Raw genomic sequence first — 24982 nt, forward strand, 5'->3', positions numbered from 1 at the left:
CCTTCTAGTCCTTATGTTACTCCACCCCCCGCTTATGATGCCTGCTGTCATGTAGTTCCCTCTGACTTTCTAGTTTCCTGAGGAAGAGGACAGTTCAGGTATGACCTCTGGAGAGTTTTAGAAAGATGACATTTGGGATCCCTGGGTGGCTCAGCGGTTTAGCGCCTGCCTTTGGCCCGGGGCATGATCTTGGAGTCCCGGGATTGAGTCCTGCGTCGGGCTCCTCCCGGTGTGGGACCTGCTTCTCCCTCTGCCTGTCTCTTTCTCTCTGTGTCTATCATGAATAAATAAATAAAATTAAAAAAAAAAGAAAGATGACATTTTACTAAGATAAGATTCAAGATTGCCCAAACCTACAAAGCCAGCTCTAGGAATAATTCCTTCCATTGTGTGTTAAATCAATCCGAGGACGCAGACAGTGGGAGGGGAGAGTGGGAAAATACACTCTAACCTTGAACATTTTGAATATTTTCTATACTTTTATCTTTCTGGGATTTTATTTATTTATTTTTTGAAGATTTTGTTTACTTATGAAAGACACAGAGAGGCAGAGACACAGACAGAGGGAGAAGCAGGCTCCCTGCAGGGAGCCCGACGTAGGATCCGGGATCACGCCCTGAGAGGAATGTAGACAGTCAATCGCCGAACCACCCAGGTGCCCCTCTTTCTGGGATTTTAAAAACCAAATGTGTCAGGATGCCTGGTTGGCTCAGTCGGTGGAGCGTGCGACTCTTGATCTCGGGGCTGTGAATTCGAGCCCCACGTTGGGTGTAGAGGTTACTTAAAAATAAAATCTTAAAAAAAAAAAAAAAGTCAAATGTGTCATGATTTGAAATCTTTTCCTATTTTCATTTCCCATCAGTACTCACTAATCTAAATCTGGGAAAACCTTGATTTTGTTCATCTGTTTACTGATACTTTTATTATACTCTGTTTAAAATTGTTGGCTTAAATTCTGCAGTTTTTTCACTTTGTGCTTTTCTTTTATCTCTTTTCTCATGCGGCTCGACAGAAACGTTCACTGTAAGTGACCTTGGAATCCTTCACCTCGTTGGTCAGGCAGCAGGCACGTCTTTGTGCAATGAATCAGTGTGTTTAGGATGGGGGGGTGTGGCCGAGAAGGGCAGACCGCATAGTTGTACTTTAACGTAGCTCACTAGTTACTATTATTATTAATTCAATATTAATGTTTATTCTGGCTACTAAAGTTGTATAAGAACTTTTCTAAAAGTTTGCAGTACTTATTCCTCTGTATTTTTTCCCAGACTTCAGTGGCTTTCATTATTTTAGTGTATGCCAGCTGGCAGCTTTGCCCCAAATGTGACTTTCATTATATTTTTTTCCGTCAAGCAGTGTTGATGTCCTTAGGTCTCAGCGTGTGTATATCTGTCTGTCGTGATGGAAAGGCCAGAGATTTTTAAAACGCAGGTTTGGAAGATTGTTTATTCCTGCCTTCACTGGCATTGGTCCCTGTGCTCCGTCTCACCTCGAAGCCCGAGAGCAGACGGCGGGGGGATGTAGTGTGGGATCTGCTGTGCGCTTTTCTTCACCCAGGACGACTGTTCATCATACTCCCTTCCAACAACTGCTTCCAGTTGCTCCGTGAGCGCGGGGACTAAGCCTGGGAGCAGTGAGGATTCATTCCTTCATTTCCTTTTTCTCCTCGTGGACTGCCATTGCAATGAGAGAGACATTCTGTGCGGGTTGTACCGTCGGGTGAACCAGAAGTGCTTAGGGTCACTGCTTGGTGTTATTTCCTTGAGAGAATGCAAGGCTGTGCCCAGGAGCCGTGCTGAGCAGCAGGGCCAGGGCCGGAGATGGGGAGCAGCTTTGTTTGCTAGAGATCCACGCAACGAACAGTTCCACCTGCAGTCCCCAGCTGGGGGAGTTGGGGCCTCCCTTGTGGCAGGAGTGACAAGAAGAGCTGGGCTTTGAGAGTCCCTGCCTCCGGCCACCCTAGACTGGAGCCAGCTTTGGTCCCTGACCCTCAGGGAGATGCCTGTAGCTGCCCAGGCTTGGCATTGCAGACCTTTGGAAGGTCAGCTTTTGTCTACAGTTGAGGTGGTTAAGACCGAAGACCACAGCCCTGTATGCTGTTTAGTGTGTTCGGATTTAACTGTTGTGTGTGAATAATGGTTTAGTTGAGCGAGCTGGTCATCATTGGACTGGACATTTCCCTCAACATAGGTATGCAGAGATGCCCAGGTTTTCACGTTCAGAACTTAGATGGCTAAAGAGAAGTGCAAAGTGGCCAGAGGGACCTGCGCTGTTAACGGGAGGCATGGCGATGTCAGAGTAAGGCTCAGTTCGGGGCTCCGTGTTAAATTTCTGTATTCGAACCAAGCCTGCCGCTCTGGAAAGCGTTGAGACGCCTGTGCGCACCTTCACGCTTAGCACGGGAGGATTGTATGCCTGCATTTATTGGCTTTGTGGGAAGGAACTTGTGCGGGGAAGAACAGAGACAGTTGATGAAATGCTGAAAGGAAGAATGTTGATGCTTATTTTCAGTTCTTGATCAGAAGGGATACAAGGCAAAAATAAGCTGCCTAGTAACAGTAGCTTGCTAACCCCTGGAAAGCAATTTTGGAAGCCAGTCTGGCCCCAGGGCTGCTGCGGAGGATACCACCATCATAGGAGCGTTTCCAAAGGCTGAGTCTGGGGTCAGCTGGGTCCTCTGACTTGAAAGTCACTGTGTCTTGTTAGGGTTTATTTGGATAATTTAAAAAAATGTTTTTTTCTGATAAAATATATAGTATATGTTTAGTGTATGAAATACAGGAAATTCTAAGCAGCATAAAGAAGGAAATGAAAAATGCCCCATGCCCCACTCGCATACATTTAGGTAACCGGCACTGTCCACATTCGGGGTAACATCTCTTCCCCGTCTTTCCTGTGTGATGGTCTCTTTCAAAGTGTGATACAAATGGGCATCCCCCCTTCATATTCTGTTCTGTGTGCTCATTAAGGAGGTGAAGAGAGATTTGTGACTGTTCAAAGAGCTTTTAAAGAAGTAGCCAGAAGTCTATTTCATCAGTTTTTCAATATTCAAAAAGATTTTGAGTGCAACATATTCAAACATATGCATGCATATATGATGGATGCATATATAATGGCATGTCCCTGAAACACTTAGTAACTTGTATGTGGCCTAACTTAGAGGTTCATTTCTTAGCATCATGGTCCCCGGCCTCCTGTGCTGTCACCTCCTGACCCCAGGTGTGTCTCTTGTTTGTAGCAGTGACCCTTCGAGAAGATAGCGCCAAGAGGTTGGAGAGGAGAGCACGGCGAGTGTCTGCATGCCTGTCGGATTATTCGCTCGCGAGCGATAGCGGGGTATTTGAGCCTCCAACTAAAAGGTTAGATCTTACCCCTAAGCCCACTTTCCACAGTGTTACTGTTAAGCGCAAAACGTATGCATCCTGGGACTTCTGCATGTTGAAGGTTTGTGTGTGTCACCAAGGCTAGAATCTTTTCCCGACTTCTCTCAACTCTGGTAGGTCAGACCTCAGCAACCCACGAAGAAAAGTCCTCTGGCTTCTGTGTGACGTCTGGAGGTTGGCCCTCCTCCTGTGGTTCGAGGATGACTTCCTCCAGGCAGGCCCTGGGCAGTTGAAGGCCTAAGCCCATGAGAGCTGGGGAAGGAGAGCCGGTGTACAAGAGAGACCTGCCTTTTTAGAAAGGGCATTCATTAGAAATGAGGTTCTCCCTCCTTCTCTTCTTTCCTAAGCTAGAGGAATCCGTTTGTAACAATAAAACGCTTTTGGGATTCTGGACTTTATCTTGATTTGATATGTTTGATGTCATTGTTTCCTTCCAGGTGTCTGTCAGACATTTCACTTAGCACAGATGGTTTAAAAGTTAGTTTGGAACCTTGCCCTGAATAGCACATGTGATTTTGAAAAGTATCCCAAGTTATTTTCTCAAAAACAAGAGCACTTTGTAGGCAGGTGCCCACTGAGGTATGACGGGCCTGCTTTGTCCTTTTAGTCACATAAACTATTTATTTGTGTCACAACTTAAGAAAGCCCTTCTCGGTAAGAAGCGCCCCTAACACGAGAGAGCTTCTGCTAAAGCTGCAGTGACCGGTTCCCTGTGGAATAACCCCGGTGGCTTTCTGGTTTGTTCAGGAGTGAAGATACTGAAGAGTCTACACACGGAGACATTTGTGGTAATGAAGGGCCCCAGATCCACGTTGGATTTTTGTGAGTATAAGAGAGCCCTACCCTGTTGTTACTAGAGATGACCTCTAGATTGGGCCCACCCAGTGACTCACACTTCCAGGCTGGGAGAGATGCAGGGACCCCTGTGGTCTGGGTGCTGCTCTGGGCCTGGACACCCCCAGACCACTTCAGGGTCTCCTGTGAGGGGACACAGGTGGCAGGAAGGAGAGATGAGGATGAGCAGCTCCACTGCTGTCCTCCAACACTGAGCATCACAGCTCCCTAGGAGCTGTGACGTCATGGAGGTGGGGGGCACAGAAAGCCCTGGGCAGTTACCACACATTCCACCTGGAGTCGCCTGTGTCCGCCACTGCACAGAGCAGGAGGCTGGTCCCCTCCTGCCCAGAGTGAGGAACCAGGTGGGCTGCCACACAAAGCTTTTTGGGTTCTGATCATAGTTTCGGTGAAAAGCAGTAATCAGTAGTGTCCAGACTGGCACGGCAGGATGCTTGTGTCCCCACGACTTTGTTTTGCTCACTTATCACTCCAGTCGAGGTGGCACCATTGCCATCTGGGACTGGCTCCTCCTTCGCTTTGGGGGCTGACCTATGCGCTGGAGGATGTCGAGCAGCATCCCTGGCTGCCGCTCAGTAGGCGCCAGTAACACCTGGCCTCCCGCCTGCACCCAGTCCCGACATCAGAAGTGCCTCCAGATGTGCGCGTGTCTGGGGGGAGGGTGCACAGGCACCCCCAGTGGAGGGCCACCGCTGGGGGTCGGCGGCGAGGAGCCTTCCGCCCTGGGGCACGTGCAGCGTGTGGACCGCCTCCTCCTCCTTCTCTAGGCTCGACAGTGCCAGCGAATGTCTTCTCGTGAACGTGCTCCAGCTGAAGAACTTTGCGGGGCTGGTCCTGAAGGAAGACTGCAAAGTGTAAGCTCGCTTGCCGGCAGCGTTTCCCTTCGGGGCCCCGGGGGGCACCCCCAGCCCACGACGGCAGCTCCTGGGCCGCCTGCCCGGCAGCTCGGGGACAGAAAAGATGGTTTTGGAACCCGACTTCCAAAGTTTATTCGTAATAAAATACCAGGGAATGTCTGAAATAGAAAGGATTATTACACGTTTTAAGAGAGAGCAGTTATTATTTGAGGCAGACGAAGTTCACACACCCGGGCTGCGTAGGTGCCGCAGCCACGCTGAGCAGCAGCGCTCGGTTTAGACCCTGGGCCGTGGCGCCGGCTCTGCTCCTGCGCACCGGAGGGAAGGGCTCCCGGTGGGACCGGGCCGTGGTTGGAGTGAAGGAGGAGCACGTGTCAGTGCCCTGGGAGGCGCGACCCCCGCGAGCCCCGCAGCCCGGACGGCTGCCCGGGGGGTCCCGCTGAGCGGGCGGCGGAGCGCCCGGCGACGGGCCCTTCAAGGCCAAGGGTGCTCCCCTTGGCGAGTCTTGGCGAACTCGGCTTCTAAAGCCCTGGGAGCAACCCGCTCGTGAGTGGCTGAGGGCTCCGCCGGGGACTTTGCTCCCCCCGATGGTGTACTTTGCAGCATTCACCGGTGTTTGAGCTTCTCGTTGGTCTTGGGGGGCCGAGGGTGGATGGGGCAGGCACCCCAGGCTGGTGCGCACAGTCTTGGAGGTGAGGCAGGCGGAGCTTGAAGAGGGAGCCAAAGGCCGTGGGGAGGTCAGTGCAGGTGGCTCCCCGACAGGCTGCTGGAAGCGGGCCCTCTGTTTGAGTCCTTCCGAAGTCCTAACGACTGACTTTTAAGCCTCTCTCTGTGAGTGCTCCCACCCCCCAGTCTCCAGGGGCATGTAAATTGTTTGGGCTTCCTCTTAGTTGAGAAAAGGACCTTTCTTTGGAATAAAAGACTTTAAAATTCTGCCCACGGACGTCCGAACAGGGAAACCCACGTGTGTGTATGCGTGTGTGTGGTTCGTGTGTGTCATCGTGTCACCTCTCTGTCTTTTCCCCCTTCTTTCTGGTTCCAGTCACATCCGCGTTTATTTGCCGCCCATCGACTCTGGCACACCGAACACTTACTGCTCTAAGGCTCTGGAATTCCAGGCTCCCCTGGTGTTTAATGAAATGTTCCGAATCCCTGTGCATTCGAGCATGTTGACGTTGAAGTCGCTTCAGTTATATGTATGTTCCGTGAATCAGCAGCTGCAAGAAGAACTGCTGGTATGTCCCCCACCTACCCCCCCATTTCCTGTCCCTCCTTCCTTTCTTTGTGTTCCCCTCAGTCTTTGTCTCTCCCACCCCTTCTGGTCTTTCTTTGTTTTTCATTCTTGTCACTCCATCTTTTGTCCTTCTTTCATTCTTTGTTTTTGCCTTGTCTTTCTGCCTGTCTCTTCTCTCTCTCCCTCCCTTCCTTCTTTCCCCTCCTCCCTCCCTCTTCTCCCTTCTTCCCCCCTTCCTCCCTTCCTTTTTCCTATGATAGGCTGCTTAGAAATTGTCATCATGTTAGGTGATCTTTGTAGCAGGGAATACAGAAGAGGATTTGTCTTGCCAGGCATGTTATACTTTAAATATATTATCTCGACTAATACTTGTAAGACTTCTATATCTCCCCCATTTTCAGGTGAGGGAACTAAGTAGGATTGAGAAATTGGGCAAATAAAAATGTAAGGTAGTCAATTAAATGTGAATTTCAAAAAAAATCTATGGATTCTTTTTAAATATAAGTATCAATAAATAATAATATATGTCCCATGCAATATTTGGGACATACTTATACTTCCATTCACTGGCTGCTCTGTATTTTATCTGGTACCCCTAGAACTAAGAGCATGAGCAGCTTGTGTTCAGTGCGCCCACCCATGCACTGTCCGGGGCCATGACTTGGCAGCCAGAATAGTCTTTTTGCACAGTTGGAGTTTTGTCCCTTGGTCTCCCCCCTCAGCAGCAGAATTCGATTGTGGAGTTCAGCAAGCCCTAGAAATCTCAGAGCGAATCTGCAGCTTGTCACTTGGCAGACCCGAGCCTGCCCCCCTCCCACAGGTTGTCCATCTCTGCCCCTGTGCCCCTCCTGGCACTTTCCTGCTGGGCTGAACCAGCAGTCGCAGAGCTTCCCTCAGTAAGATCCTCTGCTACCACTTTCACTTTACTGCGGTCCTTTGAATAGCAGTGGCACATTCTCCCTGTCTGGTTAAGATTGGAGGGTGACCTGGTGTTCGACAAAGTTCCTGTTGGTCATTAAGGTGGAATCATTCAGTGCCTGTTCTGCTTTTTTTTTTTTTTTAACACTCGTGCAGGGCATTGCTCAGATCAACTTGGCCGACTATGATGGGTCCAGCGAAATGCAGCTGCGTTGGTACACGGTGCAGGTGTTCGGCAGCTGCGGGCCGCCCAGAGCGAGGGAGAGTGAGCGGGAGGGGGGTGCCGCCGGGGACCCTGCACAGGCCACCGCCGGGAAGACGGTACGTGCACAGCGCCACTGCCCTCCTGACACCGACGCCCGCTGTCACTGGGGCTTCAGCTGTCCCGAGCGCCTCTGCACACTTGGTGTTGGGTACAGCGGTGCCCAAGAGGCGGTTTCAAGGGAAGGCAAGGAAGTGGGAGGTTTTGAGGTATGTGGGCATCACAACAATGGTTTTAATGCAGACGAGCTAGTGATCGGCAGTGACACATTGATGGTTTTAAAATTTGAACCCCTGGAGCTGCACAAAGTGGCCAGGCTATGTCCTGCTGGTACGCAGTGTGTGCGCTTCTTGCCACTGGAGAGCAGTGGCGGGTGGCCAGACCCAGCTCAGGAGCACCCCTGTCCCCCCGCAGGATGCGGTGACAGCGCTGCTGGCCAGAACCACAGCCCAGCTGCAGGCCGTGGAGCGTGAGCTGGCCGAGGAGCGGGTGAAGCTGGAGTACACAGAGGACGAGATCCTGGAGATGGAGCGGAAGGAGGAGCTGGCCGAGGCCGTGTCTGAGAGGTAGGGCGAGGCCCTTCTGCACATCGGGGACACAGAGCGCACTTTCTGGGGCCGTCGCAGCCCAGTGCTGGGCAGCTGGAGTCCTGGCGGAAGACTTCAGTGCAAGTGGCTTTTCTCGCCCACACCTCTGTGGAACATGCTGGGCACACTCGAGGCCACCCAGAAGGCAGGATGCTCACGGAGAGTGTGTTTTATTATCGTGACACCAGAGTTCTGGCAAGGGGTTTTTACCAAAGTCAGCAGGGGTTACACAGAACATTCATGTACAGGATGAGGAGTGAAAGGAACCGTCCACAAAAGGAAAAACAGAAATGAAATCCTGGAGAGCTGTTAGCACCTGTTCCACTCCACACTAGTAAGATTCACTTAAGAAATCCTGATAAGGAACAGAAGACAGGGTGGGCAGGGGAAGCTGGGGAGGAAATGTTGGGGAAGAAGAGGTGAAGGGCCAGAAGACCACCTTGACACACATGTTGTGGGCTTCGGCAATGTCTGCCCGTAGGAGTTGGCAAGCCGACTCGGTCGACAGTGGCTGCAGCAGCTGTGCCCAGACCAGCCCCCCACACCCAGAGCCCTGCTGCGTCGGCGTTGACCCCCTCCATGGACATGCGTTTGCTGGCCAGGCAGATCCTTACAGCCTCGAGAAACTTCAGCCTCCACCTCTTAAGGTAAGTGGAACGGTCAGGGGACTTACGGGGGCCCCCAACGTTCTGCTGCACGACAATGGGCACTGCCCTGGAGGGGGGGCGTGTGTGCCCATATCCCCTACGCGAACCACACGGGGATTGGTGGGGACACGGATGAGAAAAAACTGAAGCTGACAGGCTCAAGTGCAGGAGTAGGACAGTGTGGCTTAGTGCAGACACTCCCCGCGACCATGGCCGTGGGCAAGGTGCAGTGCACGACAGATGGTGCTGTGGGGCCGGGGGCCATCGCCTCGACGGTATTTCATGGAGAGCCCAGGGAAAGAAGTGAAGAAACCACTTAAAATGGGCACAGCAGGTGCCATAGAAATGTCTGTCAACTCTCAACGGAACAGAAAGGATAGCTGCAGCTTGAAGGTGTAGACGTATCCTCCATGTCGTGCGGTGATGACCCACTCCTGTCTGTAGGGCCCCGTACAGCTCAGGATGGTTCACTTGTCATCACCCGGACACTTGTAATCTCTTTTCTCCCTTTGTGACGGTGAGTACTATGAAGTGCCCCTTTGCTCCCTTCCATTCACCTGATCTTAGCTGTGCTCATAGCCGTACCCTTGGTGAGGAAATCAGTCACGTTTGCCATGACACGTGCCTAAGGAAGCCCGTGAGGTCTGGAGACACTGAATCAATGCTCTATGGAACCTTTTGTCCCAAAATTGCTCAACTCTTTGAAACGTGCACTCACCATGGTCCCTGCTGTCCCCCCACAGCACGGGTCCTGAGAGAGGTGGCATCAGCTGCCCATGCTGCACACATGCAGCCCCTCTAGGGGAGCTGTTCTGTGGACCAGGCCACCAGTGTCTGCTGTTGGCCAGCATTTTAAGACCTTTAAAAGCGTGGGCTCAAATGGGGGAGGGAACTGTGGGAGGCTAGATCGATGTGTGGTCGTCATCCCCACCCCCTGATTTTAATTTCAAAACACTTCTAATCTACAGACAAGTTGCTAGACTAATAGAACAATTACCCACATGCCCTTCACCTGAGTTCCCCAGCTGTTCATTCTTGGCCATGTTTGCATTCTCTCTCTGCATGGGCGGGGGTGAGGGGGGGGTGGAGGGGTGCTAGGCATTGCAGATGCAACAGTGATGAAAGCGAATGGGAAATCTGGCCGTCCAGGGGGAGGCAGGTCACAGCGTCGCTCAGGAAAGTTCAGGAGTGCCTGAGAAGAGGGGCTGCTGGAGGATCAGGTGGTAGGGAAGTGGGGTTTGCGTTTTTAGAAAGATTTATTATTTTAGATGGGGTTTACATCTAGAGAGATAGATTTGCCCTTATATTTTAGAAAGATCGGGATTGTAAACTGGTGCAACCTCCATGGATAACAGTAAGGAGGTTCCTCAAACACTTAAAGATAGAACTGCCATATGATCCAGCAGTCCCACTTCTGGATCTAGGTCCAAAAGAATTGACATCAGGGTCTCCAAGAGAGATTTGCACACCCATGTTCACAGCAGCACTATTCATGATCACCTAGAGGTAGAAGCAACCCAAGTGTCCCATCGTCAGATGAATGGATAAGGAAACTGCGGTCTATCCATACAATGGAATATCATTGAGCCTTAAAAAAGGAAATTGCCTTACATACTACAGCATAGACAAACCTTAACGACATTGTGCTAAGTGAAATCAGCCAGCCACAGAAGAGCGAATACTGGATGATTCCACTACGGGAGGTCGCTAGAGTATCCAAATTCATATGGACAGGAAGTACAGAGGTGGTCACCAGGGGCTAGGGGGCGGGAGGATGGGGAGTTGTGTAATGTGGACAGAGTCAGTTTGGGAAGATGATAAAAGTTCTAGAGCTCTGTTTCACAACAACGTGAATATATTTAACACTACTGAACTCTACACTGAAAAAATGGTTAATGTAAGTTTTTTTTTTTAATTTTATTTATTTATGATAGTCACACACAGAGAGAGAGAGAGGCAGAGACACAGGCAGAGGGAGAAGCAGGCTCCATGCACCGGGAGCCTGACGTGGGATTCGATCCCGGGTCTCCAGGATCGCGCCCTGGGCCAAAGGCAGGCGCCAAGCCGCTGCGCCACCCAGGGATCCCCCCTTTTTTTTTTTTTACAACAAAAAAGAACAAAAGGTCATGGAAGCCTCACCGAGAAGGCAGTTTTTGAGCAGAGGCCTTAAGGCAGGAGTGTCAGGAGCCATATGCGGGGCTGGGGAAGAACATTTTGGTACAGGGAGCTGCAAGTGCAGGCCCCCAGGTGGGGTTGTGGGGGCTGATGAGAGAACAGCAGTGGGACCAGCATAGGGCAAGGGGTTTGTCAGAGCCAAGGACAGAGGGAAGAGAAAGGACCAGATCATATAGGGCTCACTCCAGACTCTCCCTTTTCTCTGAGAGGATTGAGAAAGTGGTGGGTGGTCTTGAGGTCTGGTTGACATGATCTGACTTAAAGTTTTCATTGATTCCTCCCTCCCTCCCTTAGCATGCAAGTGTTGGTGGGGCGGGGCGGGGGGAGAGAATCCCAAGCAGATTCCGTACTGAGTGCAGAGTCTGACATAGGGCTTGATCTCACAACCCTGAGATCATGACCTGAGCTGAAGTCAAGGGTTGGACTCTTAATCGACTGAGTCACCCAGGTGCCCCATGATTTTTCTTTTTCTCAAAAAATTTTTTGACATGAAATATGCAGAGTGAACAGTTCAGAGGCATTTAGCATATTCACAATGTGGGCAACCACCACTCTATCTAGTTCCAAAACATCTCCATCGCCTCCCAAATAAAGCCTTGTACCTATTGAGACTGTCACTCCCCAACCCCGCTCCCCCAGGCCCTGGCAACCAGCCATCTGCTTTCTGCCTAGGGGGTTGCCCATTCTGGAAACTTCACTCTGTTTCACGGCTGAGTAGTATTCCCTTGATTGGCCTGCTGCCCTTTGTATCCATCCATCCATCCGTCTGTCCGTCCATGCATGGACATTTGGGCTGCTTTTACCATTTGGGCTACGTGAATAATATGTTGTGAATGTTTGCATGGAAGTATTTGTTTGAATACCTGTTTTCATTGTTCTGGAGTGAATGTCTAGGAATGGGATTGCTCGGTCTAACTTCAGCTTTACCAGGATCTTCCTGGTTGCTGAGTTGAGAGATTAAAGGGGGGAAGGAGGTGTGGAATCGGGGAGACCGGTCAGAAGCCTACTGTACCAATTGGGCATGAGATGATGGTCACCCAAATGGAAGGTTGGTGACAAGTAGTCAAAACATGCTTCTTCATAAACCCGGAACCAGTAGGATTTGATCTCGAACTGGATATGGTATCTATGAAAGAGAGTAGAATCCAGGGTGACGTGAAGGTTTTTTTTTTTTTTTTTTAGCATGAACAACTGGGAAGTAAGAGATTCTTATAGGAGGAGATGCATGTGTGTTGGGAGGAGGAGTATCAAAACTTGTTTTGGACATAAGGGTGAATCCCAGCTAGAACTCCAAGGGAGAAGAAGGTTAGGATGGCTCATGTGAAGCTTATTGCTCATATTCTAGAACAAACAATGGTAATAATGAACTACTCTCTAGGTTGATAAAGAAACCAACACTGAAGATGTCTTTCCAGAAGAAGTAGCGAGTCTTCCGAAGGAGAGGCCCAGCCGCAGGGCCCGCGGGTCACCTTTCGTCCGGAGTAGCACGATTGTCCGTTCACAGACCTTCTCTCCTGGAGCACGAAGCCAGTATGTTTGCAGAGTAAGTTGAAATTCCTTTGCCACTTGTCTGGAGCATTTTCTTTTTTTTCCTCCCCCCCTTTGTCCTGTTTTATTTTTACTGTTCACGCTAGAAGACCTTTGTGTTCTCACAAGTAGTGATAATGAGCACCACACGTGTGGATATGCAGTCAGGTTTGTGGCTCCGACTCCTCCGCACCCACGCATATCTAACTCTGGATGTCTTCAAGATTCTAATACATCTCTCCCTAGATTTTTCAGTGTGTATGTGCCCCAACTCATGGTCGGCAAGCAGGGCGGGTCGTTTCCACATCAGTCTGAGGGCTAACAAATTGGAACAGGGAGTATCTATCCTCAGTTGAGTTGAGATTGGGAAGTCAGCCCACTGAGTGGTTGGAAGTCTCAGTGTAGCTGTAGCAGGGTCCCAGGGCGATGGCAGCCTTGAAGGCTCGGGGCACTGAGGCAGGGTTCTGACTGCCCCCCCCCCCCACATAAATTATCACCCCGAGGGTGAAGGCAGGAGACACCGGTGGTTCTCAGCCTTGGCCGCACTGCACAATGGAGTCAAGTCAGCACGGTGTGGGGTGGAGGGCTGAGGGCTTCACAAAATGGCTGGTGCCCGGGTTCCACCCCCGAGATTCGTCATTGGTCATGGTGGAGCCTGGACATCAGAGCATATGGAAGCATCCAGATGATTCTGATGTTGAGAACCCCGAGAGAGGTAGAGAGGGAGACCCAATCCTCTGGGTCCTTGAGGGTAGGACAGCATGTCGGAGGTTGGCTGGCTGTGGTGGTGTGACAGGGACAACACAGATTAGGAAGGAGAAGGGAATTTGGAGGATGAATGGTCACGGCACAGTGGCCTGATGGGGCTGTTTGGATGGAGGAGACCTTTGACCCTTCCCACCTCTGAACTGGGCTTATTGAAGTAAAGCACCTTCTGCTGAAGGGGATGACCAAAGAGCTGGCTCTGCTTGGGCAAAGCTGAAGTTCAGTCATTGGAGAGAGAGAAACAGCGTGAGACTTGTGCAGGAGACATTGGGAGAATGGTTCAGGGGTCCCCGAGCCCATGCTCAGGTTCAGTGACTTGCTAGGACTCATGGAACTCAGCAAAGCCACTATATTCACAGTTGTGGTTTATTACAGTGAAAGGACACAGACCAGGGTCAGCAGAGGGAAGAGGCATGCAGGGCAGCATTCAGGAGAGACCTGGCACAAGTTCTCTCCCTGTGGAGTTGTGCAGATGGCTCTTCTCTTGTCACTTGTCACTGCTGGGAGAGGCTGCGTGCACGGAGGGTTGCCAACCGGGTGTTCTTTGGGAGGTTGGTCGCAGTGGCAGAGCTGATTGCCTGCGTGGCTGACCTTAGTCTCCAGCCCCTCCAGAAGTCAAGCTGACGGCCTAAGGCCCCCACTAGGAATCACATTGTTAGCAGAGAATGTGCCGCCTGGCGCAAGGTCCCCAGGTAAACAGAGACACTTAGGCAGGACATTCCAGGGGTTTACAGGGCACTTCCTAGCAGCTGGGCAAGGACCAAACCTTCTTTGGAGCAGAGCTAACCCTTCACCCTACAGAGGGCAGGGGGGGTGGGGGCAGTGAACAGCAGGATGCTGGGGCCCGGTGGCCCAAGCTGCCCCTGTGCCACTTGCAACACCTGCTGCGCTTCTTCCCACAGAAGCAAGATGTCCAGTTGTAGCTACCCTGGGTCACACGGGGTCAGGCTCGGCCACTCTGCCCCATCAGGCTGCAGCCCCATGGGGGCTTATGCTTAACCAGACGCTTAGAGGTACTAGATCGAAGGCGTCCCTCACGGCCCTTCCTTAGGCTGTGGCCAAACCACCGCAGAGTGGGCTCAGGTCTGCTCGGTGAGAAGGGTGTGGTGAAGGAGGAAATCCTTTCCTTCCCCAAAGAAAGGTTTCCAGCTCCTGTGCCGTGTTCTGTGCCCTGCATAAGAGCACGCGTTTACAGATGATGCTTTTAGAGGCTTCTTTGTTCTTATCTGTCTGTAACGATCGAGTGGGGGACATACACACTGCCGTGCCACGGCATTTCCTGGGCATTTGGGGTTAACTGGCATGGAAAAGGAGGCCACGAAGGCAAGGAAGGACTTCGGCTTTCACACAGATCAACTTTGATCCTGAAGCAAGAACCCGCCACGAAATGTCTCTGCTCCCATAAAGAAGGTGCTGCTACTTTTTTTTTTTTTAAGATTTTATTTATTTATTCATGAGAGATACAGAGAGAGAGAGAGAGAGAGGCAGAGACCAGGCAGAGGGAGAAGCAGGCTCCATGCAGGGAGCCTGGCGTATTTTTCATTTTAAAAGCAGACCCTTTCTCTTGACTGGCAGAGGGGATGTAAGTGGTGTTGTCTCGTCCTACTACCAGGAACGAGTCTCTTTTTGGAAAGCCATTTTTTTCTCAGGTCTTGGCAAAGCCAGAAATAGAGCAAATGACAATGAGCGAGAGCAGGCAAGAGGCGCTGAGGTCAGTGCTGGCTTTGTGAGAGCTGCACGCGACGATTCCCAGTCGGTGTTAGTAGGGCGGGAATTTGTTGACTCTGTCCCCCTGGAAACTTCACACGGTTTGGGTGGTGTGTAACATGGAGGAGGGTGGGGGGTTGGTTTGCTTATTTGATTTGTTCTTATTGGTCTTTAATTTTACTTGACACTTGCGTCAGTTTTGTCTTCACAGAGACCAGAAGGCTTGGTAAAAGTACCAGCCATCATCAGTGGGTTCGGGTACCCGTGAAGGAAAATGAAATAATGCAGTTCAGATACATGAAGAGAATGAATATTGAATTTTTGAGAAAGTGTTTCTGAACATTATTATTATTATTATTATTTTTTTTTTGGCACAGCTTTATCGTAGTGACAGCGACAGTTCAACGCTGCCCCGGAAATCCCCCTTTGTCCGAAACACCTTGGAAAGACGGACCCTTCGCTATAAGCAGGTACGTGCCATGTCAACTAATGTGGAGTCTACTCACCCCGGGAGTCATTTTTACAGAACTTAAAAGGCAATATTTTAGGTAACAGTAATTAAAAGTAACATTTTTTTTTATAAAAAGGTAATGTATTTCCTTTTTAACTTAAGTATAAGTTTTAGGAGCCTATATGATATCAGAATATTACCAATATTTCTTAATTTCCTGGGATAACATCATGATCTAAAATAATTCATGATCTTCACGTTTTTAAATATGGTAATATAGAATCAACCAATCTGTACGAAAGATTCTTTTTTCTTTTTTGACAAGAGAGTGTGTATAGTTGAGAAAATCTGCCTTTTTTGGCATCAAGCATTCTACATAGGCCTGTTCTGCTTTAATTTACTTTACCCACCATGTTTTTTTCTCCATATCACATCAGTTTACAGAGTTTGTTGCTTTCTGTTCTAAGCGGGTAGTTCCTTGTCTTTTTCAGGATAAGACTGTATTAAAGAAATAATAATAAAACCCAGATTTCCTTGCGGTGGCTGTACATAGAGCAGCTGCCAACTGGGAACAAGAAGAAAAGACCCAATTCAGCTATAAAAGTGTTTCTCAGCAGCCACGCTGTTGACATTTCGCACTGGGGCCCGGTCCTGGGGACTGGCCTGGGTGCTGGAGGGCACAGAGCTGCATCCCTAGTTGCCAGTAGGCGGCCTCCCACCCCCACCCCAACTTGTGACAACCTGAAATGTCTCCAGACACTGTCCAGTGGCCCCTGGAGGGCCAAGTCATCCCTGGTTGAGAACCACTGAGCTCTACCATGAATTGAGTAATTTTAAATGAACTTGTGTTTATGAAATCTTGTCCTATATTTGCATTCACATTCCATATGTGTGCAGAATAGTGTTATGTGCGTGTAAGAAGCCTGCAGTTATTCAGCCCACCAAACGGCGCTGCTGGGTGTTACAGTAATTGCCGTTCCTACGGGCGTTTCCCATCCAATGGGAAGTACTGTTCTCAGCGCCACACACAAAAATTCTCCTCTCATCTTAGGACTTCTCTCGAACGTGGCAGGTTTGCTTATTTGAGGCTTATATGGGGAGGAAAGGTTTTGACAGCTTGCGTGTGTGGGTGTATAATCTTTTAAACAAAAAGCATTCCTATGGTTTATGACATGCTTTTCCCCCTTTATACGATGGATCATTTAAGATTTTCCAATATATTTTTTTCTGCTTTTTACAGTGGCTGTGTTTTATGCTGGCCTTGTAACTGACTTAATCCATTTTGTCTTGTTATATGTTTAGGTTTTCTGTGTCATAAACTTTAACTGGATCACTTTTGCATGTCATGAGTTGTGCCTTTCAAAAGCAGGTCAAAGTGAAATTTCAGAACCAAAGAAGTGCACGTTTTGTGCCTTGACATGTACTGTCAAGTAGGCCTTCAGGAAGGTGATGCCCATTTTTGACCCCACCAGCTCCATATGAGAGGGTCTGTTTCTCCATGCTTTTGCAGATGCGTAGGTCACCATTAAAGCAGACAACTTGGTGTTGAGCTGGAGATTCAAATTAATCTGGCCCCAGTCAGTGTTCCTGTCGGCCGTGCACAGAGAACCACCCCTCGGGGAGCTCTGATCCCCGGTCCCCTTTCTCGGTGGACGAGCAGGGCTGGGGGTCTGGGCCGCTGGCCGCGTGGTGCCCAGTAACAGCTTAGCACGCGCTCACAGCCGCCGTGTCCCGCAGCCCTGCAGGTCGTCCCTGGCCGAGCTCATGGCCCGCACCTCCCTGGACCTGGAGCTGGACCTCCAGGCCTCGAGGACGCGGCAGAGGCAGCTGAACGAGGAGATCTGCGCCCTGCGGGAGCTGAGGCAGCGGTTGGAAGACGCGCAGCTCCGAGGCCAGACCGACCTCCCGCACTGGGTGCTGCGGGACGAGCGGTTCCGGAGCCTGCTGAAGGAGGCAGAGAGGCAGGTGAGAGGCCGTGGCCCTGCGCCCAGGGGCCCGCCTGGCCCTGACGAGGACGCTGCACGTCGGCGCCGCACGGGCCGGGCTGCAGGAGCTGGCTGTCTCCCTCCGTGGGCCCCGCGGCTGGTGCTCCTGGGCGCACGGACACCTGCCTTCTGCGGCTGCCTCAGGTGGCAATGGGGTGGGGAGGAGGGTGCTGCCGGCGGGCATCACCACTCTCCTCTTCGTGGTGGAATATTCTGGGCCTGCCGTCTGCAAGGCATGATCCCAAGGATCCCAGTAGCTCCTGGGAGGATTCCCTGTGGTGGGGCTGTGTGAGGACGAGGCAGGCCTTTCTCCCCTCCAGGACCCCAGAGCTGGGAGTGGCTTTCCTCATTCTTCCTTAAAACCAGAAGTAAAAGGGGCACCTGTGTGGCTCAGTGGTTGAACGTCTGCCTTTGGCTCGGGTCATGATCCTGGGATTGAGTCCCGCCCATGTCAGGCTCCCTGCAGGGAGCCTGCTTCTCCCTCTGCCTGTGTCTCTGCCTCTTTCTGTGTCTCTCAAATGAATAAATCTTTAAAACAGAAACAAAAAAACTAGAAGTAAAAGGGCCCTGTTCCTCCAATGTTGCCGTTCCAGACAAGACAGACCAAACTTGACTTCCATCAGGAACAGGCAGCTGAGAAGATGCTGAAGAAGGCCTCCAGAGGGGTGTGCGAGCTGCGTGGACGGAGCCACAAAGAGCCCATCCAAGTGCAGACCTTCAGGTAGAGAAGGCCGTGGGTCCTGCCTCCTTGCTGGCTTTATACTGTCGTACCTTCGTCATCATAAAAAATAGAGAGCATTAAAAAACAACCCACGGGCAGTTAAGGATAAAACCAGAATCCCCACTGCTGTTATTAGTATTTTGATGTTTTCTTTTCCTGATCCTTTTTGGTTAGGCGCTGGGTTTTTTTATGTTGCTTGTCATCATGATGTGGGTTCGAGTTTGCATTTAGCTTTTTTTTTTTTTTAATGAATATATCCTGTGTTGCCACATAATCTGCTCTCTTTTGGCTGTAATGTTTCATCTAAGATATAATTTGCCCATTTTATAAACCTCTTTCCAAATATTTGCTGTTGGGAACACACACAGTGGCTTATGTATATGTACACATGTGGCACCTTTGCCTTTTTACTTTTTATTGAGGCATAATACACATGCAGGGAGGCGTGCATTCTGTCGGTATGAAGTAGTTCGGTGAGTCGTCACAACTCTGTGTGGCCAGACTCAAGCCCTCTGGGCACCCCGTCCCTAATTTCTCACACCAGAATAACGACCGTCTTGAATTTGAATAGTACACGTTAGTTTTCCCTGTTTTTCTTTTTCATATGAGGAGAGTTACAGTTACATCCATATTATTTTGTGTCTGGATTTTTAAAAAATAGGCAAAATTCACATAGCATGAAAGTTACCATTTTAAGTGAGCAGTTCTGTGGAACTTAGCGCAGTTGTGGTGTCGTGCAGCCACCCCCTCCGTCCAGTTCCAAAACCTTCCCTTCACCCCAGAAGGCAGCCCTGTCCCGGTAAAGCGGCCCCTCCCCGCTTCCCCCTCCCACGGCCCCCTGCACCCCCCAGGCTGCTTTCGCTCTCTCTGGCTTTGCCACTTCTGGAGTTCCGTGTAAGTGGACTCATGCACTCTGTGATCTTTTGTGCTTGGCTGCTCTTAGGATAATGAGTTCGAAGTGCATCTGTGTTGTAGCGTGCGTTAGAACCTCATTCCTTTTTATGGCTCAACAATTAGCCTTAATTTTTTTATACCCTGGATTTTCCCACTCCCACCAGAAAGGAACCTAAAACACGGTAACTATCTTCCTTCAACCGTGATTTAGGACTCCTTCATTTGTATAGCTTTTCATTTATTCATTCATTTACTAAAAAGCAAATATTTGCAGAGCACCTACTATAGACCAGGCACTGTTCTAGGCACTGGAGATAAACCCTCGTCCTCGTGGGGTTTCATAACTTCCATTAAAATTTAGAGAATCCATATACAAACCAATGTTGTTAGGAATTTAAGTTCAACTGTTTCTGTAAGAAGAGCTGTCACTGATAAGAGAGCCTCCCACCAGCTTACATTGCATTCATGTCCACTTCTAACCTGTAATTCTTTCCAATCCCAGGGAGAAGATAGCCTTTTTTACAAGACCAAGGATCAACGTACCTCCTCTGCCTGCCGACGATGTCTGATACAGTACTTCGTACACTTGAAGTATTTATCTGCCTGTTTTATTTTCATGAAGTTCTTAGACTAGCTAAATTTGTCCTTAAAATATTTGTGCAAAGCTATTAATATACACACTTTGTAAAAAAACACACATATATCTATACATATATATTTTATAATAGTGACGGCAACAGGGCTTGGTTTTTCCTTGTTGTGAAATTGACATCTCTGAAGACAGGTTATTTTATAAAAGATCAACTATCTTGTTAAGAGTGTACAGTTTTTACGCTGTTTTATTTGACTTAAAGGCTGGAAGACAGAAACAAAGTGAGTTCAGGCAAATTCACTGTATTGTAATTTATTTATAGTACTTTTTTTTTTTCCTTGAAGGAAAATACTGACTTTAAGATGTATTTTAAGACTAAAATTTTGTGCTTCAGTATTTGTCATGCAGTAGAATGGAACTTTGGGGCCGGTTTTATTTCTGACACCCAAAATGCAAAAACACCACTAAATTCGTCACTTGTATCAGTTACTTATATGTGTATTTAGCACGTATATCGTACCCTCCGCACTCGTGTTAAGATACGGACTGCGGTGGCTCAGGGCTAGTTCACATGCCGTGCGTGCGGTGCCCGACTGCGCACTGACGGCCTCTCATCCTGTTGTCGTCTTGTGCGCACTCGTGTGCGGGCTGCTGGCCCCTGGCATCCCGGCCTTTAGCCTGCCTGCCCGTGGTGGCTGTCCACACCGCCTGCCTTCGCCAGAGCAGCTCCACCTTTGAGTCTGCTCCATCTGATCGTGACCAACAAGGCAGCGTGGACCTCTTGCGCTACGACTCCGTCTGTCATGAAGGGAAGGGACGAGAACCAGGAGCGCGCATCTTCAGAGTCCGTGGACCCATGGACAGATGTAGCGCTTATGATGTGGACGTGATGGCCTTTGAAGGCGATTTTTCGTGGAAGGAAGCAAGCATGCGTGGGTAACGACAGTTACCCAGTGAGTCACTTACAGGAGAGTATTTGATTTAAATCAAAATCTGTCCCCCCCTCCCCCATATTGGAGTCTACCCAGTATTTCTTTAAAAATCTTAGAAGTAGTTCATGAGGGGGGAAAATTTTTTTAATGCAATAAAACTATACCAATGTCCTTTGAAAATGTCAAATGATCTAAATATTTTGCCGAATGCATATTTATTGTATCTGAAATGTACTCTCCTTTCCGAGGCCTCAGACAAGTAAATGAGATGGGTCGTGTGAACCGTAGAAGAAGCCAGAACTCTCTTCCAGATCTTTCTGCCCCTCCCTGGGAAGTGGCCCCCTTGAATCAGTGTCTCCCCCCCACACACACTTTAATCTGTAATCGCCCCCCTGTATAACCTGCCGACCTCTTTACATTTGTTAAAAATGAATTTTGTAAAAGCATTTCATCGACATGAGACCTACCACGGCCGGTGGAGTGGGCAGGTGCTGCGGGCTGAGGACGTCAGGCTTTCACGGCGCAGCCCTGGCGCTCTACTGCTGCCTCTGGTCGCGCTTCTGTCGTCATTGTCATCCTCGGCGTCCCGCTGATTTCTCTGTGTACATAACCCACAATGGAGGTAGAGACGCGCCCACTGTGAGCCCCTGCCAGAGCCGCCCCACGGCAGACGGCATTGCCAAGCAGGCGATGACAACGGCAGGCCCTCTGTGCCCCCAGCTGCCGAAACTTTGAACTCCAGCGAAGAAGCTATCTGCAGCCAGACCGAGTGTGCAAGGGGCAGAGCGTGTGCGTGTCAGGCGCAGAGCTCGCCGGCTGCGGAGACGGCCGTGGGAGCACAAAGACCTCTTTCCTGGGCTCGGGGCCTTGAGGCCGCTCCCCGCCAGCCTCTCTCAGGCAGCGGCGTGGGGAAGGCCCCCTGTGCCCAATGCAGGGGCCCCGGCCCCGGTGCACGCAAGCTTCTGTTTGGAGCGCCCCCACCCCCCCCGCCCCGCAGCTTTTAGTGTTCTGTGTTTCTGTTGCTGGGGTTTTTCATTGTTGTCAGTTGTTTTGTTTTGTTTTGTTTTTATTTTTTTTAACTCTGCCCCACCAGAAACCAATGCAGTCCCTCTTGCGGTGTCATCCAAGGAGCACTTGGATTTGCCACCTCTCTAATTGACATCTCCCGCCTCCCTGCAAGGATCTGCCTTTGCACCCTAGTGGGACCAGAGTGAGCAGGAGAGAAGCCAGCAAGTGGAGGAGGTGGATGGTGATGGGTTCTGTGCCGCTTGCCGGCCGGGCCGACGGGGCCCGCGGACAGGGACAGGCTCGCCGAGCAGGCGGGAGGACAGGAGGCACCCGGCTGGCCTCTCTCTCCTGACCTGGTTTTGCAGCTTCTTTTTGGTGAAGACAGCCCCCCCTCCCCGAGAACACCCCACATGTCAGAAAAGTGAAGTCCCATTGTTTGCAGGGGCGTTTTCATCTTCTGGGTAAATTTGTCCGTAACCACGCTTTGGGATAGGAAAGCTGCCGCGCTTTATCAGCAGCTCTGGTCCAGAGACCGTCCAAATTGAAGTCTGCCCACTCGGATTCTCTAGAAACAGTGCAGCCAGTGAAAGGGAATTTGGTCTTCACGTCTTCTGATCACTAAATTGTCACTGCTGAAATAAATCACCTTCTGTCGAGGGATTAAGTTATAATCAGTATTCATCTCTGTTTTTGTCACTGTTCCCAAATTGTGTCATTTGTATTGTTTGAAAATATTCCTTCTATGAAATTAAACTAACCTGCCTTAAGAACAGAATGGAAATGTGTGTTTTTTTTTTTTTAAAGAAAAATGTAATTACGTGGACTTACATATAGGAGTATACTAATTTAGGTGGGGGGAGCCCCTAATTGGCTCAGAGTCGGTTAGGCATCCAACTCTTGGTTTCAGCTCAGGATTCTCTCTCCCTCTGTGTCACCCCACCCCACACCCTGACCCCCGTGCACACAATCTCTCTAAATAAAATCTTTTGTTAAAAAAATACTCGGGATCCCTGGGTGGCGCAGTGGTTTGGCGCCTGCCTTTGGCCCAGGGCGCGATCCTGGAGACCCGGGATCGAATCCCATATCGGGCTCCTGGTGCATGGAGCCTGCTTCTCCCTCTGCCTGTGTCTCCGCCTCTCTCTCTCTCTCTCTCTCTCTCTCTCTCTCTCTCTCTCTGTGTGACTATCATAAATAAATAAAAATTTAAAAAAAACTCATTTTTTCAACATAAAAACAGATATAAATGTAGAATAGTAAAATGAACACATATGCAGCCCTCCCCTCTCTGAATTTTGGTTCAGTCATGGCCAGCTTGTTTTGTCTACACCTTTACCTGTCTCACGTCCTGTGTTTCAAAGTAAATCCTGCACACCTCAGTTCAGCTGTAAATATTTTCAGTATGTGTTGCTAAAAGAGAAAAGCATGCACAGTATCCTTATCACATTTTAACAATAACTTCTAATGTCATTAAATATGCAGGGTTCACTCTTCCAGGTGTCTCCTATGTCATTTTTTTTTAACTGAACAGAATCCAAATATGCATTTATTGGTTTTTTTTTTTATGCTCAAGGTTTTGGGGGTTTTTTTGGTAACAGTTCTCTTGAGATAGAATTCACATACCATATAGTTCACCTGTTTAAAGTGTGTAGTTCATTGGTTTTTAGGATATTCATAATTATGCAGGTGTCGCTACAAGCAATGGTAACTTTTTCATCACCCCAAGAAAAAACCCTGGACCCCATTACCAGTGATCCCCAATTCTCCCAACCCCTGGCAACCACTAACCTGTTTTCTGGCTCTATGGATTGATTTATTCTGGACATTTCATATAAACAGAATCACAGTGTGTGGCCTTCATGTCTGGCTTCCTTCACTCAGCATTAGCTTTTCCAGGTTCATCCATGTGGTTGCAGGTGTCAGGGCTTCACTCCTCCTTATTGTTGAAGAATATTCCAGTGTGTGGATAGGCCATTTTGTTTATTCGTTCACCAGTCGATGGGCGGTTGGGTTGCTTCCACTCTTTGGCTAGTGTGAATGATGCTGCTACCATCATTCATGTTCAAGGTTTTGTGTGAACATATATTTCCATTTCTTTTTTTTTTTTAAAGATTTTATTTATTCATGAGAGAGAGAGTCAGAGACACAGGCAGAGGGAGAACAGGCTCCACACAGGGAGCCTGATGTGGGACTCGATCCCGGGACTCCAGGATCACGCCCTGGACCAAAGGCAGGTGCCAAACCACTGAGCCACCCAGGGATCCCCTATATTTCCATTTCTTTTGGGCCTAAAGCTAAAGGTGGAATTGTTGGGTCAGACAGTAAGTCTGTGGTTAACCTTTTGAAGAACTGCCAGACTGTTTTCCCAAGCAGCTGCACCATTTTGCATCCCCACCAGCAGTGTCAAGGGTTCTAATTTCTCCACATCCTGGCCAACACTTACATCATTTTGATCATGGCCGTCCTAGTAGACGTGAAGTGGTATCTTACTGTAGTTGTGTCTGTCTTCAATCTACAATGTCTAGCTCCCCGCCCCAGTAACACACCAGGATCCCATGTTCTGGGCTTGGCTGATTTTATCCCTAGGCTATAGGTTGACATGTTCCTGTGAACTCTATTCTCTGTTAGTAAATACTGGGGGGAAAATCTGTCATTGAATCTAGAAGCTTGATCAGATTCCAGTTCATTGGGACGCCTGGGTGGCTCAGTGGTTGAGCATCTGCCTTCAGCTCAGGGCGTGATAGTGGGTCCTGGGATCGAGTTCCGCGTCGGGCTCCCTGCATGGAGCCTGCTTCTCCCTCTGCCTGGGTCTCTCATGAATAAATTAAAAAAAAAGGGAGGGGGGTAAATGCACATGGGATTTTGCTGGATAGCACCCCATGTCTCTCGGGGCTGTGCCATTTTGTGCTGTCACCAGCGCTGTATGCACAGTTTCCCCACAATGGCACCAATGAAACGTCGTTTGCCACTTCGAGGGACGAGAAATGATACCTCAGCAGAGTCTAAATGTGTGCGGGGCTGCTTTCATTATAGAAGTTTTTGAGATGTTCTGTTATCTGTTGGGGCTGGCCCTCTTCCCTTTTTTTTTTTTCCAGCATTTTCTCGGCTATTGCTTGTTCTTCCAAATGGACTTCATAATCAACTTGTCTAGCCCCAGGAGTGGGGGGAAATGATGAAATCGTTACCAGAATGCATTGAATTTACAATTTAGGGAGCACTGACATCTTTATAGTGTTGAATCCTCTCATCCAAGAATGTATTAATATATTTCCATTTGTTCAAGAACAATTTTGTGTCTTTCAGGAATGCTTTACAGTTTTCCTCATTTATATCGAAGACATTTCTTGATAGATTTTGGCTATTTTCTGTCTTTATAGGGATAAAGACAGAAAAGAAAGATAAGATACAAATACTATGCATACTAGGCTAGATACCTTTTTTCCCAGACTTAAGTTAAAAAGCTAGTGTTTCCCCTTTAAATAAAATGT

The 24982-nt window shown here is 49.3% G+C and overlaps 1 protein-coding gene across 2 annotated transcripts in view; it reads left to right on the top strand.

Moving 5' to 3' along the window:
* WWC3 (WWC family member 3) overlaps window positions 1–22272 on the top strand; it is a 119915-nt gene extending 97643 nt beyond the window's left edge. For both annotated transcript variants that reach the window (XM_038586798.1, XM_038586799.1), the window contains 12 exons: window positions 3236–3356; window positions 4128–4202; window positions 5003–5089; window positions 6135–6327; window positions 7401–7565; window positions 7921–8072; window positions 8575–8740; window positions 12294–12458; window positions 15292–15384; window positions 17103–17330; window positions 17944–18071; window positions 19468–22272. In XM_038586798.1, coding sequence (XP_038442726.1) covers window positions 3236–3356; window positions 4128–4202; window positions 5003–5089; window positions 6135–6327; window positions 7401–7565; window positions 7921–8072; window positions 8575–8740; window positions 12294–12458; window positions 15292–15384; window positions 17103–17330; window positions 17944–18071; window positions 19468–19534 — 1640 coding nt within the window. In that variant the 3' untranslated portion in view covers window positions 19535–22272. The remainder of the gene's footprint in view (window positions 1–3235; window positions 3357–4127; window positions 4203–5002; window positions 5090–6134; window positions 6328–7400; window positions 7566–7920; window positions 8073–8574; window positions 8741–12293; window positions 12459–15291; window positions 15385–17102; window positions 17331–17943; window positions 18072–19467) is intronic.
* Window positions 22273–24982: the final 2710 nt, after the last annotated feature.

Source organism: Canis lupus, chromosome X (genome assembly GCF_011100685.1).
Source record: "Canis lupus familiaris isolate Mischka breed German Shepherd chromosome X, alternate assembly UU_Cfam_GSD_1.0, whole genome shotgun sequence".
Lineage (NCBI taxonomy): Eukaryota > Metazoa > Chordata > Mammalia > Carnivora > Canidae > Canis > Canis lupus.